Here is a 19,188-nt window from a genome sequence, read left to right on the forward strand (position 1 = left end):
GCACACGTGACACATACATACAGTTCATTCAGAAAGTATTCGACCCCTTCACTTTTTTCACATTTTGTTATGTTGCAGCCTTATACTGAAATCGTTTAAATTCATTTTTTTCCCTCATCAATCCACACTCAATACCCCATAATGACAAAGAGAAAACAGGATTTTAGAAAGTTTTGCAAATTTCTTAAAAATAAATAACTGAAATATCACATTGACATAAGTATTCAGACCCTTTGCTATGACACTTGAAATTTATCTCGGGTGCGTCCCATTTCTCTTGATCATCTTTGAGAGGTTTCTACACCTTGATTGGAGTCCACCTGTGGTAAATTCAATTGATTGGACATGATTTGGAAAGGCACACACCTGTCTATAAAATTTCTGCTGCATTGAAGGTTCCCAAGAGCACAGTGGCCTCCATAATTCTTAAATGGAAGAAGTTTGGAACGACCAGGACTCTTCCTAGAGCTGGCCGCCCGGCCAAACTGAGCAATCGGGGGAGAAGGGCCTTGGTAATAGAGGTGACCAAGAACCCGATGGTCACTCTGGCTGAGCTCCAGAGATCCTGTGTGGAGATGGGAGAAACTTCCAGAAGGATAACCATCACTGCAACACTCCACCGATCTGGGCTTTATGGCAGAGTGGCCAGACGGAAGCCTCTCCTCAGTGAAAGACAAATGAAAGCCCGCTTGGAGTTTGCAAAAAAGCACCTAAAGGACTCTCAGACTGTGAGAAAGAAGATTCTGTGGTCTGATGAAATCAAGATTGAACTGTTTGGCCTCAATTCTAAGCGTCATGTCTGGAGGAAACCAGGCACCGCTCATCACCTGCCCAATACCATCTCAACGGTGAAGCGTGGTGGTGGCAGCATCATGCTGTGGGGGTGTTTTTCAGCAGCAGGGACTGGGGGACTGGTCAGGGTTGAGGGAACAATGAACAGAGCAAAGTACAGAGATATCCTTAATGAAAACCTGAAACGGAGCGCTCAGGACCTCAGACTTGGCCGAAGGTTCACCTTCCAACAGGACAATGACCCTAAGCACACAGCCAAGACAACATAGGAGTGGCTTTGGGACAACTCTGTGAAGGTCCTTGAGTGGCCCAGCCAGAGCCCTGACTTGAACCCAATCGAACATCTCTGGAGAGACCTGAAAATGGCTGTCCACCAACGGTCCCCATCCAACCTGACAGAGCTTGAGAGGATCTGCAGAGAAGAATGGCAGAAAATCCCCAAATCCAGGTGTGCAAAGCTTGTCGCGTCATACCCAAGAAGACTCAAGGCTGTAATCGCTGCCAAAGGTGCTTCAACTAAGTACTGAGTTAGGGGTCTGAATACTTATGTCAATGTGATATTTCTGTTTTTTCTTTTTAATAAATTTGAAAATTTTTCCAAAATCCTGTTTTCTCTGTCATTATGGGGTATTGAGTGTAGATTGATGAGGGAAAAAATGAATTTAAACGATTTCAGCATAAGGCTGCAACATAACAAAATGTGAAAAAAAGTGAAGGGATCTGAATACTTTCTGAATGCACTGTATCTGTGCCTCTGTCGTGGGGAATCCTTACCCAGCCTTGCCCACAAGCAAGGGTTGTTTATGGCTACAAAATTAATGTCTATCCTGTCTATAAATTATATATGCTGCCTCAGCAGTATCATGTGTTACAAACGACTTGCTCTGACAGGGCTCTGTTACATGGCGATATAACCTACTCAAAACGCATGGACCATGCTACACTTACCACAGTCTAGCTATGAATCCCCCCCTCCCCCCTCCCCCCTTCCTTTCCACATACTATTATTGCCTGTTTAGCAACCTCAAAACAGGATCCAATCACACCGAAGCAACTACCGTCACGCTGAAGCAGAGACGTCAATGATAGCCGAACTAATCACTGTTTCTCACAAGTTGACTCCGAGCTATTGTCATCGGCCTGTGATCCAACATGGTCTATTACCGTGCCGGTTATAAATCGGGATTGCAATAAATTTAATCCTCCAGGAATCGCTGATAAACCCGACTTTGTCCAATGAAATGGTGACAACATGAGTGAAGCCGTTCCTTATGAGATAAATACATTTATTACACAATTCCTGATAGACAAAACCAAATCTTCCCCCTTTGTGCCACATACACTCTCAAACACCCATGTGTTACAGATTCGTCACTTCCGTTGTTGTGGTTTTCATCCAGTGTAAACATTTTTGATTCCATATACTATTATTGTTGTCGTTTAAGGGAAATAGAGGTTACTATTTTCAAAATGTAAAAAAGTCAATGTTTTAAATGAAACCGGAACCGGACGACGACGAAGAGGCAGAGGAGGAAGAGAAGGCGGAGCGAGTGAGTCGGAGAAGAAGCCTAGCTGCTTCGAGGTCTGGAGCGAAAGTTGGCGAACGAGAGTCGCTAGTGAACTTTGGGTTTCCCGGGAAAGGGATTCCTGCGACAGAGTTGTTATCGCTGTGACGGATCAACCTGCATGTCAGGTTTTGCGGTTGATTCCGAGGAGAATAATCGTAGTGCCGTTACGCCTCGAACGGGCCGTCGGCCATTTGGACTTGCGTGCTTTGCGCTTCGCTCAAGGTTTTTCGCCTCGCTTTAATCACTGTCACCGCATTCAGACGTGGATCTGGCGTGTGTGGACGTGGCTTTTGAGTGGAAAATCTGCGGTTCGCCGATTGGGAGCCGTGAAACGTCCATACCCGAGGGTGTGATTTCCCAGTCGCCTGGAGGGCACCTTTGGATTTCCCAGTCGCCTGGAGGGCACCTTTTGCGCAGCTTTGGCAGCGGGACTGTGACTGTCATCCAAACGGGATTCTGGTCTCGATACGACATCGTACGGACGGACGATCACTGGAGTGGATCGACTTTGGCTTGAAGCCAGGATCAACTTTGGCTTGAAGCCGGGAATAGACATGGGGAATGTCCTTTTCGCTCACTTGGAGCACAGAGAGTTATATTGTACGAACCTGATGGTACCATCATAGGAAATATATATCGGTTGTACAATTGATTACTATTGTTGTTGTACTGTTATTCTTGTGTGATCTTAATACAATATTTGTTTGTTGGTAACAATTGGTGTGGCTTCACCATTGATCTTTGACATACAGAATAACACATCTTTCTGCCGTGACTCCTTTCGGGGCTCGGAGGTACACCGTGACCGGGGTCTGGGGAGGAGCACGTAACACATGTAAGACAGAGGGAAGGGGATGTGGTGAAGAGCAGAATGTGCACGGTGCTACCTCGTCTACACCAGGGCAAGAGCAATAGCCAGAGTCCAGGTGAGCAAGCGGCTGGAGCAGGGGTTCCCAAACCCAGGGTCACGACCCAAACTTGGAAAAATCCTCTCAAGATCGCGGATCTCAAGATCACATCGAAAGCGTTTCATCCGACCATTTTTATTGTAGGTATCGGTACCATTTGGGTTGTTCGGCAAATGTGTTTTCAAATTTTGGGTCGTGGACAAAAAAGTTTGGGAACCACTGGGCAATATACAAGGTGGTTGGACACGGGTGCCAGCAGGTCCAAACCAGAAAGTGAGCTGGTCCAACGGACAGTGTCAGAGAGCAATATTTTCAAGAAGCCTCAAGTCTGTTTCTCACCCTCCGCAGGCAGTTGGTCGACTCTGTTTTCTGTTGACTCTTTGCGATCACTCAGAATCTGTATAGGAGAGAGCGTTTTGCCACATTGCAGTTTTGAAGCGTTCTGTGCATGTGTTATGATTAGAGCGCCTGCACATATTACATGCGATATGTGGAGGGAGTTTGGAAGGGTTATGGCTGGGGAGTCCAAATACGTCTCGTTTCTAAATAGATAAAAAAAGTTGAATTTTTCAATTCGCCATTGAAGCTCTCGTACATCTCGGTTACATTACTGTACAAAATTTTGTTTATGGTTTGATGAGAAAGCAATTGCGAAGTTATCCGAATGACATAAATGCATTTTTGTGTGAAAATGCAGGAACGAATAATGTTTAGAGTCAGGGGTTTGGAGGGACGGGTAGTCGGTGACCATTAATATAAAAATGCAATTCTAAACTGTTTTAGTTTGAGATATTTCTGTTTTTGCCGTTTTCAGAGCATCTTTCATGACAAAAATTGTTGCGAGGAACAATGAAATCCATAAATACCTGATATGGGACACAGCAGGCCAGGAACGGGTAAGGTTGCGCCTCGGACCATTGCAAGCTCTGCGAGGCTGGGGATTTGAATGGTTTCTGAGTTGACTTATTTATTCCTCCTCCTCCTCCCCAACCTCCCCACGTATGAACAAGTTTTCTTACATCATCCGAGATGAAGCTGACATGTTCATTATGCTTTGCTTTTAAAATTGCTTATTCGTATTCGCTAGTCATTTTCCTCTCATGGTTCCCTTATAAGGGCTCGTGGAGTCAGTTTCGCCAAAACGAAATTTGATGGCAAATCAAAGGTCAAATATCTATTGAGCAAATGTTGAAATTTCCCGTTAAATTTTTACTTCATCTATCTATCTATAATTCCAGTAATCTCTGTGTGTATGTGTGTGTGTATGTGTGTTTGTCTGTGACCGCTGTTTCTCGACAACCACGGGTCCGATATACTTGAAACTTGCCAGGTATATTGCTGGGGACCCGAGGATGTGCCTTTTCAAGGTTTGAAATTAATCGGACAAGTGGTTCCCAAGGTATGGTCACCGTACTCGCAAGCCGTTCGCTTTGGCTTTGCGAATGGACCAAACCATTTCATGTAAATAGAGGGGGGGGTTCTACCGTACTCGCAAGCCGTTCGCTTTGGCTTTGCGAATGGACCAAACCATTTCATGTAAATAGAGGGGGGGGGTTCTGTGGTCGTTACTGCCACGTGGTTTCAAAGTTTTTTTTTTTGTTGTTGTTGTTTGCACGCATGTTTTTTTGCACCCACGTACGGGCACGCCCTAGTCATTTAAATAATAGGTATCCGATGCATGCAACTTGCACTGACAATAAACTGTACTCGGATCGTGAGCACAATCGGAAGGATCGGCTGTTTGTTATCGGCTTAACGTTGTTCCGGCTGCCGTTTATTTTGATTGACTCTCGTGCTGGCCATTTTGATTTCCTAATTTACAAGGTGTGGTTTATTTCCTGTCGAATTGAAGTTCGTGCAGTTTGTTTGCTCAACTGCTTTGTCTGTTTTCTCCGTGAAGGAGTGAACCAGCGGGAGGCCAGCACTGCTGTCGCCTTTTTGGCATACTGGGTCGGGTGGATAGGGAGGGGTGCAGTCTTGGGGGGGGGGGGGGTGGGGGGTGGGGAGAAGAAATACTTGGATAGATAAGAATGATGGCGGACATGACATAAGCTCGGCCCCTGTCCACTTTGTGCTGCATTCAGCCGTGAGCCGATACAAGCGGTGCACTTATTGTCTGATCATTGCAAAGCAGCTGAAGGTAAACGGGGCCTTTTGTTCTTCAGGTGCGAGTAAGCCGAAAAGTGGAAAACTGACCATATGGGCCCATACGGAGACTGTGGATAAGGGCCCCATGTTCATATTGCTATGTGAGTGTACTTGGTTTATGACAAGTAGTTGGAATTAATGTGGCCCCATATGTCATGAAAAGTAACAACAACAACAGGCATTTTAAGGCCATTTTCCCTGCAAGAGCGGGGGTTAGCCTTGCGGTCCCCATGACGATCTTCTCCATTTTGCCCTATTTTCTGCATCTCCCCTTGTTAACCCCCTTGCCCGCATTTCTTCTTCCACCATCTTTAGCCAAGTCTTTCTTGGTCTTCCCCGTCCTCTACTTCCTTCTACATTCATTTCCATCACTCTTCTCAACCAGTCACTTTCATCCTTCCTCAACACATGACCAAACTATCTCAACCTGTTCTCTTCACAGCATCCATCACAGGCTCAATAGACTGGTCGGATATTTCCAAAAATTGCCAATCAATGAATCCACTGGCGTTTCTTTGAGAAAGTCGGCAACATATCTATTTTCATGTATTTTTTTTTATGCTGAATCCAAAAATCAATGTTGCCGAGCAGAATTTTCAAGTCAACAAGCCCAAAATGGCGAAATTCAAAATGGCCGCCAAATTGCAGAAAATCTCATACCAGCTTCTAATCCATATAGAAAGTTGATTTTAGTGGCTGTACCTACATTTTTGGGGATGATAAAGATGATTAAGACAAAATAAATATGTATTATGGCCACTATCTTGAATTTCAAGATGGCTGCCATGGTAAATCACTTATTTTGTAGCAGTCGTTGGGGGTCAGTTCATTGTAATACATGGTATGGTTTGAACAGATTTTTATGGCCCTTGTCACCTTCATGAGTGTCATTTAAGTAATTAATCATGGCTTAGCCATGTGTTGTTGAAATCTTTGCATGGCTGGCCATGGTTTGACGTAGCCCCGCATTATTAAGGCCTTAACGAGTTAAATATAATAAATAAATAAAAAAAAAAAAAAAATCTCTATGCCAAAAAAAAATGCAAAATGTAGGCCTATAGGCCTGTTACATGTGTTTGTTGTGTTTAATGCCTTATAATAAAATGTAAACATTATTAAGGCCTGAACGAGTTAAATATAATACAATTATTTATTTATTTTAAATAAAAAATAAAATACAGACTTGGCATTTAATATGGAATTTTTTTTTGTGGGGGTGAACTTACTTTTCAAGTTGACTTAGAACCAAAAGTTCATTGGAATTATGTTGAAATTATTCTTGATTTTGTTAATGTGACCTTTAAAAGAAACAAAAACCACATTTGACATTACGAAGCAAATCAATTGATCCTTGAAAGTGATGGAAACTGATATTGAACTCAATTCACGGACAGTACTGTGTTAAACTTCTGTACGTTTTCCAGAAGTATTTCTTTATTTTGCACATTAGCCAAAATTTTTTTTAACAAAAACAAAAGTTAAATTACAACTGCGATTACGGACAGTAAAATTACAGTTCAGTACGTCGTGTAACCCCCACGAGCATTCAGGAGAGCACGTACATGTTGAGGCATGCTGTTCACGAGATTTGCCAAGGTTTGGACAGGAATCGCTTGCCATGCAGTGACAATAGCCTGCTGCAATTCACGCACAGAGGTAGGCTGCTGGTCCAAGTTGTCGATTTGACCTGTTAATTCTGCCCACAAGTTCTCTATCGGATTCATATCCGGGGACATGGCAGGCCACTCCATATGCTCTACACCACGGTCAGCAAGAAAGTTTTGGATCATGCGAGCACGATGAGGCCATGCATTGTCATCTTGGAAGACAAAGTTTCCTCGAAAGGCTACATGAGCAAATGGAAGCAATGCTTCTTCCAGAATGGCCCTGTATTTGAACTGGTTCAGGTTTCCATTCAGAACAACCAGGTCCGTTTTGCCCCCTGCATGAAAATCAGCCCAAACGGTCACCCCACCACCTCCAGCTTGGACTCTTGGCACTATACAATCTTCGTTGTAGGCTTCATGCACTTGTCTGCGCACTCGGACATGGCCATCTTGACGATAGACCAGAAATCAAGACTCGTCACTGAAGATCACGTGATTCCAGTGTCCTGGCTGCCATTGACGGTGCTCTCTGGCCCACTGCAATCGGCGCTGGCAGTGTTGTCTTGTCAGGCGTGGCTTTCTCAGGGGACGCCTGGCACGATAGCTTGCTTGGACCAGTCGTTGGTTGACTAGCCTTCTGGATGCAGGCACATTTGTCAGTTGCTGCCACTCAGGCCTAAGCCGATTAGCTGACTTGGTACGGCCATTGCAGACTAACCGGTGCAGCTGGCGATCATCCCTCCTTGTGGTTCTGCGGGGACGTCCTGGCCTCGATATTGGAGGAGGGACACCCCTCTGAGCATTTTGTTTCGGGATCTTTGACACTTGACCTTGAGTGATGCCATACTGACGAGCAAGAGCACACTGTTTCATGCCGGAATTTCGTAAAGCCACCACTCCATGACAAACAGCATTGTCGAGTTGACGGACCATCTCCAGAGGAAGCGGCAATAACTTTTGTAGACGTGCAGCAGTTGTTTTCCACTAATACAGAACGCAACAACCCTTATATACCCGATTGTGAAGCCAATCGTCAAATGTACCTGTCCGTACATTTTGTCACGCCACCTGTGATATAATCCTGTTATTGACTTCTTGCTGCGCCAGACAATCAGTGACATGGTTCTTTGAACAAAGAAATCACCGAAGCGTAAAAGAAACTCACCAGATTGATATTCTGAGTTCAGAAAGGAAACCCAAGTCAAGAAAAAAAAAAAAAAATTCCATATTAAATGCCAAGTCTGTATATCCATGCCAAAAAAAAACTGCAAAATGTAGGCATAAATAGGCCTATAGGCCGAGGCTTTAGGCCTGTTACATGTATTTGTTGTGTACACGTAGGCCTATTTATGGTCGATTTATTAATCATTTCATAAAATTTCCTTTCAGTTTTGATTAGAAAAAAAGTCATTGTATTTGTGACGTCATAAATGTCTCATTGGGAGAAACCATGAATCGTGGAACAGCCATTTCAACACACCACGGCCCTGACGTCACAATACATGGCTCGGTGTGGTGTAATGTAATACAACTAGCACTTCTAATATTCTTAACAGCAACAGTAGTAGCACTACATTTGCAACCCTGTATGAAACGAGCATTCTGAGTATTGCGCTGCAATACATGTCCCCTACCGGCAGTCTGTCGTCCGGAAAACTGTTGGGGAAATTACTAAAGTTCAAAGTGCCATAACTTTGTCAAAAATGATCGAAACGTCATGAAGTTCGAACTTGATCTGTAACTTATTATGAGGAAATCATGTACCAAGTTTGAAATCATTAGCGTTAAGAGTTTACTGTTTAGGAAAACGGTCCGGAAAAATGTTCTTTGCGTGACGGACTAACGGACTGACTGACGGACTAACGGACTAACGGACTGACTGACGGACTAACGGACTGACTGACGGACTGACGGACTGACGGACTGACGGACTGACGGACTGACGGACTGACGGACTGACGGACTGACGGACTGACGGACTGACGGACTGACGGACTGACTGACTGACTGACTGCGTGCAAACCTATAGTCCCCTCCGGTGTACACCGATGGGGACTAACAAGCATTCTGAGTATTGCGCTGCAATACATGTCCCCTACCGGCAGTCTGTCGTCCAGAAAACCGTTGGGGAAATTACCAAAGTTCAAAGTGCCATAACTTTGTCAAAAATGATCGAAACGTCGTGGAGTTCGAACTTGATCTGTAACTTATCATGAGGAAACCATGTACCAAGTTTGAAATCATTAGCATTAAGAGTTTAGAAAAAAAAGTCTGGAAAACTGTTGTTTGCGTGACAGACTGACAGACGGAGGGACGGAGTGCAAACCTAGAGCCCCCTCCAGTTTACACCGGTAGGGGACTAATAAAGATGCAAGACAAGAACACTGCCAAGCAGACCATTCTTAAATTAGATCGAAGCAGACCATTCTTAAAGTATCCTGCACCGTCTCCTTGTTGCTTTCCAAGGTGGCCGGGAAGTCAACATGGAAGTAATATTACGACATGAACTCATGCCAGTACCAGTATCACTTTCTGAAATGAACAAATCCCTCAGAACTGGTACAAAGTCAATATTGGCCGATGTCTTGACACAGCATGTTACTTGCCCACCATCAATCACACTTGAAGGAGAATCAGGATTGATTATAATTGATGGCCAAGCACTGGTTGTAGCACTTGGAAAATCAGACAAGGCCAAAACATTTGGTCATGTGGCATATGCATTTGTGAAATGTGTGTTGCAAAAAGGAAGTGCATACAAAAGGATCGATGTAGTATTTGACAGATACCGGAAAATATCAATCAAGGCATCCACACGATCAAGACGTAACAGAAGTACTCACGCTGTTCGTCGAGTCATCGAAGATCGCAATGTTCCCCTTCCAAACAATTGGGAAAGTTTTCTGCTCTTCCTGAAAATAAAGCTGACCTTGCCAAGTTCATATCAGATGAACTGATGCTTCAAACTCAAGATCAAGAGAAAACAATTGTTGCTGGTGGTTTCTCTGATGAGGAAGGGGTCATAAGCTCAAATCAAGGTCTCAATTTGACCAATCTCACAGCCAACCATGAAGAAGGGGATACTTGACTCATTTTGCATGCCATTCACATGAGCAAAGAGATGGCTATGGACAACATGTTCTGTTCTTTTTTCAAGGGATGTTGATGTCCTTATTATTCTGCTGGCTCATCTACATGAAATTTCCTGCATGTGCAAAGTGTGGTTGATGGCTGGGACAGCGAGAAAACCAAAATACATACCCCTGCGTGAAGTGTTTGAGAAGCTGCCTAAAGGATCAGAGAAAGCCATTCTTCAATTTCATGCTTTGACCGGCACAGACACTACTTCATTTGTATATGGCCATTCCAAAAAAATAGCATGGGAAATCTTTAAGCATCACTTTGACCTTCTTTTGAATGTTGAATTGGGTGAACTGACAAGTGATGCCATGAAACAAGCAGAGTGTTCCATGTGCAAGATTTACAAGGTTGCAGTGGATTCAGTTGATGAGGCCCGCCATATGCTCTTTGCTCGTACTGACAGTCCAGAAAAGTTGCCACCAACAAGTGATGCCTTCAGTTTCCATATGCAAAGAGTGCACTTTCAGGTGATGGTGTGGTGACAGGCAAATATTGCCATACAGAGACTGCCCAAACCAGAAGATATGGGATGGCAAATTGAACAGAATGATCTTGTACCTATCCTTATGTCTTTGGAGCCAATTCCCCAAGCTTGTTTGGAAATTATTCATTGTCAATGCAAAACTGGCTGCAGAAATCTCCGGTGCAAGTGCAGGAAAGCAAAACTTCCTTGTACTGGACTATACCTGTGCTGATGTTAACCAAGACCTCACATGCATAAACCAAACTTAAATCTGAAGACTTGCACAAACGTCTTGAATTGCATATGTATAGTAAAATAACTACACAACTATTGAATGAAATGTGAAAAGTTATCATCATGGATAGATTTTTTGGCAGAATAAAAGTGGATGTATTACTTCAAGAATTAATCTTTTGATGGCTTACAAGTTCTGATATATTAGAAATCGTACCTGTTTGACCATGGTGGCCATCTTGAAATCCAAGATGGTGGCCATAATAAGAATTTATTTGGGCTTAATCAACTTTCTTGTCCCCAAAAATGTGGGTATAGCCACAAATCAACTTTCTACATTGTTTAGTAGCTGAAATATAAGCTTTTTACTGTGAATTGGTGGCCATTTTGAATTTTATCATTTTGGGCATGTTAACTTCAAAATTCAGCTTGGCAACATTGTTTTTTGGATTCAGCATACAAAAACACATAGGAAAAGATATGTTGCCGACTTTCTCCAAAAAAACGCCATGGGTTTACAATTATGAGAATACCGACCAGTCTACTATTCCCATCATCTTTCGCAATTCATCATTTGTCTTCCTCTCTATCAACGATACTCCGCACAGCCACCGAACCATTCGCATTTCCACCCTTTCCAGCCTTCGTTGCTGCTCTACGTTCATTACCCATGTCTCGCTCCCATAAATCATAACACTTCTCACACATGCAGCATACACCTTTCCCTTCAGCTTCAATGACACTCCCCTCCTCGTCAGCACGTCACTCAGTTCCCGAAACTTCTTCCATGCACATCTCACTCGAGCAACCGTTGCCGAGTCTGATCCACCTTCTCCATTCAGAATGTCTCCCCGGTAGAAAAATGTTTTCACACCTTCCAGCTTCACGCCGTCTCCAAGATCCAACTCAACATTTCCTCCATCTGCAGCTCCCTCTGTGCACACCTTACACTTGAATGTTGCTGCCACACTGGTTAATGACCCTCTCAGACCATTACATTTTTGATGAACCCACTCAGCGCACATTGTACATTGAATGGAGTTCACTCCAACACCCTTCCTGCACACAGCACACGGCCACTTCCCAGTTCTTTCCACCTCACCACATAATGTCATGAAAATGGGAGGGAGTGTTCATGTCATGAAAAGTAAGCTGAAATATAGTTTTGCTCATAAGAAAATGTCACCAATTTTTTTCTAGCGATCTGCATTAACAATCATGTTGGAATCATGGTCAGTTTCCATCGTAGTTTTGGAAATTGGAATCGCGGCCTCCTATAATGTCATCACTGACCTCTGGTTTGAAGCGGTACGGTTGAATTACCAAACAGTCATCACCATTGTAGTTTACACTGTCGCACTCGCTTTCAAAGTCCCTGTTCTCATGCGCACCGTGGAGATGCTGTTAGTCATCCAGGTCTGTCGCTCAACTCGTTCAAACTTGTTTTGGACAGATACAGAGGTTGGACTTGTTACATGACAACATGGTGCTCGTGAGATGCAGGGTTTTGGGAAAATACAGAATCTCATCAAAATCAAATAGCACACAAGTTTTATTTTTGGAACAGGCTTTCAGAATCTGTACATCTTGGGGAGTAGGGGGCTCGAGGAGTTTGGCTGCACGAGAACTTTAAGTGATTCCTGCCACTCATGTCCATTTATGTGACTTTTCTTTTATTTGATCCCACATGAGGCTTTACTTTGTATAAATAAATCAAATGACTAGAATGGCACTCGGTAGAGCGCATACCTCCGTCAGTCTGAAAAGTTTGTTTTGTTTCCCAATGCTAGGCCGGATCTGGATTCGGACCTGAACCAAAATCGAATCGCTTGTTTTTGTCACCAAACCAACTCGTCCACCAAGTTTAGTCATAACTCGTCCATAACTTTTTTAAATATCATGTTATGTATCGTTTTTGGCCCTATCTCCCAATGGTGAAGAATCACTTGCGATTAAATAATTATCATATCCGAATCCATATTCAGATCTTCACCAAAATCGAATAGATTCGTCCTTGTCAGACACAACCTCCACACCAAACTTCATCCAAATCCGTCCATAACTTTTTGAGATATCCTGCTATGTATCGTTTTTGGCCCTATCTCTCAATGGTGAAGAATCTCTTTTACAATTCTCCTAGTCGGATCCGGATCCTGATCTTCACAAAAATCTAATCATTTCGTCCTTATCACATACACTACTCTCTGCCAAATTTCGTCAGAATCCGCCCACAACTCTTTGAGATATCTTGTTCACAAACAAACAGACAGACAGGGGTGAAAACAACCTCCATCCACCTTCGGTAGCAGAGGTAATAAGGTCGCCCATTGCCAAATATGAATGCATTAGGTGTGTTGTGTTTGGACAGGTTATTTATTGAAGTGAAGAGCTTAAATGTTTGTTTTTTTTACAACGTAGCTCATAGGGCAAAGCCGTCTAGAACAGTATTTGTCTGTATGTATGTATGTATGTATGTATGTATGTATGTGTGTATGTATGTATGTGTGTGTTTATGTATGTGTGTATGTATGTATGTATGTCCCCTCAAACGTACACCAATCAGAGCTGAGGATCTGGTCACATGATATGGGTGATGTGATGTCATCACGCCGGTACGACTGCTGACTCCACACCGCCATTTTGATTCCTATGCCGTTCAGGCTGAACATATCACTGAACCTGTCATGTATCACAACTTGCATGCTCTACCTTTACGTTTTTCATTCAGTGTGAAACACATGAAGTAAAACACGTGAAAATAAGGATCTTTTATAACACTCTATTGTTATCGTGGTGGTTGTTGTTGTTGTTGTTGTTGTTGTTGTTGTTGTCGTTGTTGTTTGTGGGTTTTTCTGTGTCGTTTTATAGATTTTTTATTGCTTCCCAAAATATCACTGCTGTATATATAATTTAATGTGCTCGTTCCGTGTCCTTCTAACTAAAGGGTTTCTGCTGTCGTAGAATAATAAATGTTTCTGTTCAAACTGCTGTGTGAATAAACCATACATTAGGGTTTCTTCCTCTTCTTCAAAATGGCAAAGAAGCTTTTAGAACTGGCAAATTCGTGATAAAACAAACTATTTTTTACGACGTAGATGTTTGGTTCCTGTGTTTACAGCGTTTGTCTCCTTATGTATGTATATCCCTCATATGTTTATCCTACATATTTGGTGGGTTTTATAGCCACAATTACGCCTATGAAAGGTAGAATGTAATGCCATTTGACTTTGCCAGTTATGTTTCTTTCAACACCCTTAAGGGAACGTTCATATATTAGGTCATATACCTGTTTGAGGCAAATTATCACACTTGATAATTTGGGGGAACTGAAGTTATGACTACAGGGTGATGATATATGATGGGGTGGGGGGAGGGGGGGTGTGGGTGCATGCCCCCCAGATCATATATCATGAAAACTTTGATTAAGGGTTCTTCAGACATTGAAGCATTTCTTACGACTGCCTCCAACCACTTGGTGTTGGCTTAACGGTTAGGGTGGAGGGCTTGGGATCTGAGTTTGAATCCCAGTCAGCTTTTCAATTAACACCAGGTGGTTGACTCAGCCTGTCATCCTTCCGAGGTCGGCAAAATGAGTACCAACTCACTGGGTCTTCTCTCAAGGAGGTTGGTGGCAGGATTGACACTCCGGTCGCCGTAAAACACCTCATTCCGTAACATGCACAGTGGTGTGTGTCGGGATGGTGCTGAGGTCACTGATAGTGTTGATTAACTGACCAACATATAGAATAAACCAGTGTCTCAATGCAATCTCTTCACTTCCATGGTGACAGACAGCTTAGACTTGGAGACTTGGAGTACTTCAAAATAATTTAATACTTACATTATTTGCTAACTAACTGGTATCTGCACCAGGTTATACTATCCTCTTCAACTAAATTACTAAAGCATCAAACAAGCCTGGCTATGCCGCTGTTAGACTTTCGGTCTTGTTTTTTTTTTTCCCTAACTTACATACATATTTTGTAGGCAAATTGTTTAAATCTTCAAATGCAACCTATTCGTGGTTTAACATATTGCATTGTCGTTAACCACAGTTGCTGTTTTGTTTTATTCTTCCCTACAGTTTCGATCTTTAGCCCCAATGTATTACCGAGGATCGGCGGCAGCCATTATCGTTTATGACATCACAAAGGAGGTGGGTGTGGTTCAGTGCATCGACCTTATGGGATACTCTATTGTGGATTGGATTTGTGGGTACGGCAGCACGGTTTGGAATAAAACCCCAAAAAAACATTCATCATCAGGGACTGCAGGAAATCTTCATTCGTATACAGCACAAGGTTGTGGTGTGGCATCTTTTCCTGAGGGTGTGGCTGGGCTGCTGATGATACCTTGTGGTTAGGGCAAGAATTGTACACTGCTCCTTTCCTATGCCATCTCCAGGCGCTGCATAACGTCACTGCCGGGCACCGAAGGGGGCTCGGCAATGACGCACGCTGAAAGGGAGTACTCAGTTTTCACTCTGGTTGTTTGTTTTCTTGGTTGTCCGGGTGATATCTCAGCCATCCTCTGAGCTAGGAAGCTGAAATTTTGGCACAATAGTGAGCCAGTGCTTTGACAAAAACGATATTTTTTGTTTTTTGATTAATCAATTAATTGATTAGTTATTTAATTATTATCGATTAATTACTTGGCCCAAAAACGCTCACAAAATCCACCCATACCTTTGCCCTCAACATCGACGGTATCCCAGTATCCACCTCCCCTCACATCCGGAATCTTGGCGTCATCTTTGACCAAACCCTCTCCTTCGACAAATACACTAAACAGATCACAAAGTCAGCCTTCTTTCACCTGAAAAACATTGCCCGTCTCCGCTCATCCCTCTCCTCCACGGCTGCAGAAACCCTCATCCATGCCTTCATCACCTCCCGTCTGGACTACTGCAATAGCCTCCTCTATGGTTCACCCTCAAAAATCACCAATAAACTCCAATACATTCAGAACTCCGCTGCCCGTCTACTCACCCATTCCCGGACCCGTGACCACATCACCCCCGTCCTTTACAAGCTTCACTGGCTCCCCATCCCCCAGAGAATCCAGTACAAAATCCTCCTCTTGACATACAAAGCCCTCCATAACCTGGCACCATCCTACCTGGCTGACCTCCTCTCCAGACACACTCCCACCCGCAACCTCCGCTCTGCTGGTACCAACCTCCTGACCCCCTCCATCCGGACCAAATTCAGATCCTGGGGGGACAGGGCCTTCTCCATCGCTGCTCCCACCCTCTGGAACTCACTACCTCACACCATCAGACTCCTCCTCACTCACCACATTCAAAACATCACTAAAGACCCACCTGTTCAACACTGCATTCAACATTCAACCCACAGCATTTAACCCCTGACTATCTCTTCTCCTTCTCCCTCCTTTTGCTTTAAATATTTCCCTATTGATTCTTGTCTTTTTGCAATTGTTGTTTTCATGTATTGTTATGCATTATGTTTTCCACTCTGTCAAAGCGCCTTTGGGCTTCTTGAAAAGCGCTATACAAAATAAATGAATTATTATTATTATTATTATTATTAATTAAGTACTTATTTATTTGCTTTCTCTTGTGGGCATTATCTCAGGCACCTTTTGAGCTAGGAAGCTAATATTTGGACATGAAAGTGACCATGTGATGTGGCTATAAAGGATATTTTGATTTATTGATTAATCGATTAATTATTTATTGATTAATAAATTGATTATTTAATTTTTTCGATGAATTAATTAATTTTCTAAAAGTTATCGCTTCAAATGAAGCACTGGTAGGTGAGGTATGCTATTGGCAAATTGATTCAGAAAATATTTTATGATAATTCTTTATTGATTTTAATTATGCAATTAATCAATCAATCAATTAGTGGACACTACTCCCTCCCAATACAGTCTCTATGAGCTGCACGGCGGTATTGCCGGGTGCCAGAAATGCCCCGGCAATGCCGCGCTGGAGGATATTTAATTATTTGGATTGGGGGCGGTGTACTTTGAATGTATGTGTACTTGTACTGATTTTAATTATGCAATTAATCAATCAAATATTGTGCACCTCTCTCTCCAAATACAGTCTCTATGAGCTGCACGACGGTATTGCCGGGCGCCAGAGGCCAGAGGCGCCCCGGCAATGCCGCGCTGGAGGATATTTAATTATTTGGCATGGGGGCGGTGTACTTTGAATGTATCTGTACTTGTTTGTAATTTATTCAGGGTGTCCATGATAGCTCGCCTACTCTTTGTGAAGGACACCGTGGGACTTTTAACGTCCACCAAGGGATGATGGCAGATGGGATGCCGGTGTAATGTCCATCCAAGGGATGGCACACACATTGAATCACCTCGCGTGTGAAACACCAGGATGACAGTTTATACCTGGGTCAGGATTCAAACACCGGCTAGACATCTTGGTGGCGAGAAACCAACCCATAAACTCTTCATAAATAAGATGAAGGGGCTATCTATTTAGTACATATGCAAACATGGTGGAATGTTTTTAAATGACTGTACGTGCAGCTGTTGTTGAGCCTAAAAAATATTGCACAGGCTTTTGAAAGCAGTAACTTACAAAATTGTATAATGGAGAAGGTAATTATGGGGTAGTGTTTAAAATATTATTTCATTTTCATCACCTTCTAGTTTACTGGGCCGGGTGGTAGATACTGTTCTCCTCCGAGTCGTGGGGAGTGGGGTTGAAGGCGTGGGTCAAAGGGGTGTAATCGTCTGCAGTCTCCCTGCATATGAGGCTGCCCATGTGATGTATTAAATGAACCCTCGAAAGCCTTACTTCCTTATGTATAAATATACTCTCGTAAAACCTATTGCACAAGGGTAACGTTTACCACTATGTTTTATAAGGTCAGAGAGCAAGTCAATTGTACAAGTACCAAATGGTATCACTTAAATCAAGTAATAAAAGATGCATATAATCTGCTGAAAGGGCGTGGCACCTCCACCTGGAACCTGGGTGTGGTTCGTCTGGTTTGAGTGAGATATTTTTGATGCAGGAGACGTTCCACATGTTGAAGACGTGGGTGAAGGAGCTCCAGCATCACGGCCCACAAAACATTGTCGTTGCAATTGCGGGGAACAAGTGCGATCTTGTCGACATGAGGTAAACATGCTTCGTGGTGTCGACTATGGAATGAAGTTGTACAAATGCCATGTTATCTTGTCTTTAGTATGAGGTTGTTTCATTTTTGAAACACGTTGCTTGTTGCTTTCAATTTATTCTTAGGTTTCTTCTTCTTTTTCACTGCTTTTCTGTGTTTTTGCTTCTGTGCTACTCTTTTATTCTGTTACTTTTAATGGAGGGTTTTCAAGACTTTTTTCCCCCATACCCTTTAACATATTGTCGTGTGTCTACCCTTGGTGAATACCGTAGGGTAGCACGGATAGCGAAAGCAAGCTTTTATCTCCGAAGGCGATGATCAAATGTGGATTTTACTATATATGCACAGGAGGAGGAAGAAGGAGAAGAAGGAGAAGAAGAGGAAGCTGAAGACCTAACATGTGGTCCCGCCGCAGTCCTCAAACCTGCTGAAAATAAACTCAAACAAACATGGATTTGGAAATGTACAAAAATAACAAAAGGGTTTATTGAAAGAAATGCCGATAACAAGAAATGTGACGGTAAATTAAAGTCATATATGGAGCGTTCCCGCACACAGAACCAAACAAAGACAAAAGGGATGAAAGAACTGGATAAATAAAAACGTATGGTTTATCGTGCACTTAGCTCTGATCGGCTGTCCTGGCACCTCGTCAGAAATTGTGTTGACCCCAAACTTGCCGTCCGAACACAGCTCTGTGCTTGGCAGGAAAGAAGGCCGCAGGCCGCTCTTTCGCGCCCTGCTAGGCCTCGCCGGGCGTCTCGCTCAACCCGGCCTCGTCTCGCTGCAGCGGCAAGCTGCGTCAGTCCACGCGTCATCCGCACAGAGAACTGCAGTTCCCGGACTGCGGCTATTCCCGTTGCCTCTGCACGTCTCCGATGGCGTCTCTGAACACGGTCGGTCCAAGCACAGGAGCGCAAGGGAGAAGAAACAAGAGAGCAAGAGGTCGTCTATGGCAACAAAACAAGAGCGAGAAGAAAAGGCAAGAGGAAGGCAAGAGGAAGGCAAGAGGAAGGCAAGAGGAAGGCAAGAGGAAGGCAAGAGGAGGGAGGGCGAGAGAGAAGGCAAGGAGCAGAGTGAAAATGTAGGTCTGAGGGTTCTTTTAACGTCGGGTCGTGACGTCATCAGTGATTCTCCACCAATCAGCCCTCAGGCCACCGCTGCCTGCGCAGCTCTCCACCAGTCGGCTCGCCGCTTCTTTCTCGCCCTTCT

At 43.5% G+C, this 19,188-nt stretch overlaps 1 protein-coding gene across 3 annotated transcripts in view; it reads left to right on the forward strand.

The window, feature by feature from the left end:
* Positions 1-19,188, forward strand: part of LOC137434939 (ras-related protein Rab-22A) — a 44,039-nt gene that overhangs the window by 15,610 nt on the left and 9,241 nt on the right. For 2 of the 3 annotated variants that reach the window (XM_068128189.2, XM_078784916.1), the window contains 3 exons: positions 4,083-4,164; positions 14,946-15,017; positions 17,872-17,978. In XM_068128189.2, the coding sequence (XP_067984290.1) occupies positions 4,083-4,164; positions 14,946-15,017; positions 17,872-17,978 (261 nt within the window). The remainder of the gene's footprint in view (positions 1-4,082; positions 4,165-14,945; positions 15,018-17,871; positions 17,979-19,188) is intronic. The other variant, XM_068128190.2, reaches the window with a different exon arrangement.

This window comes from Myxine glutinosa, chromosome 9 (genome assembly GCF_964187855.1).
Source record: "Myxine glutinosa chromosome 9, kmMyxGlut1.1, whole genome shotgun sequence".
NCBI classification, from domain to species: domain Eukaryota; kingdom Metazoa; phylum Chordata; class Myxini; order Myxiniformes; family Myxinidae; genus Myxine; species Myxine glutinosa.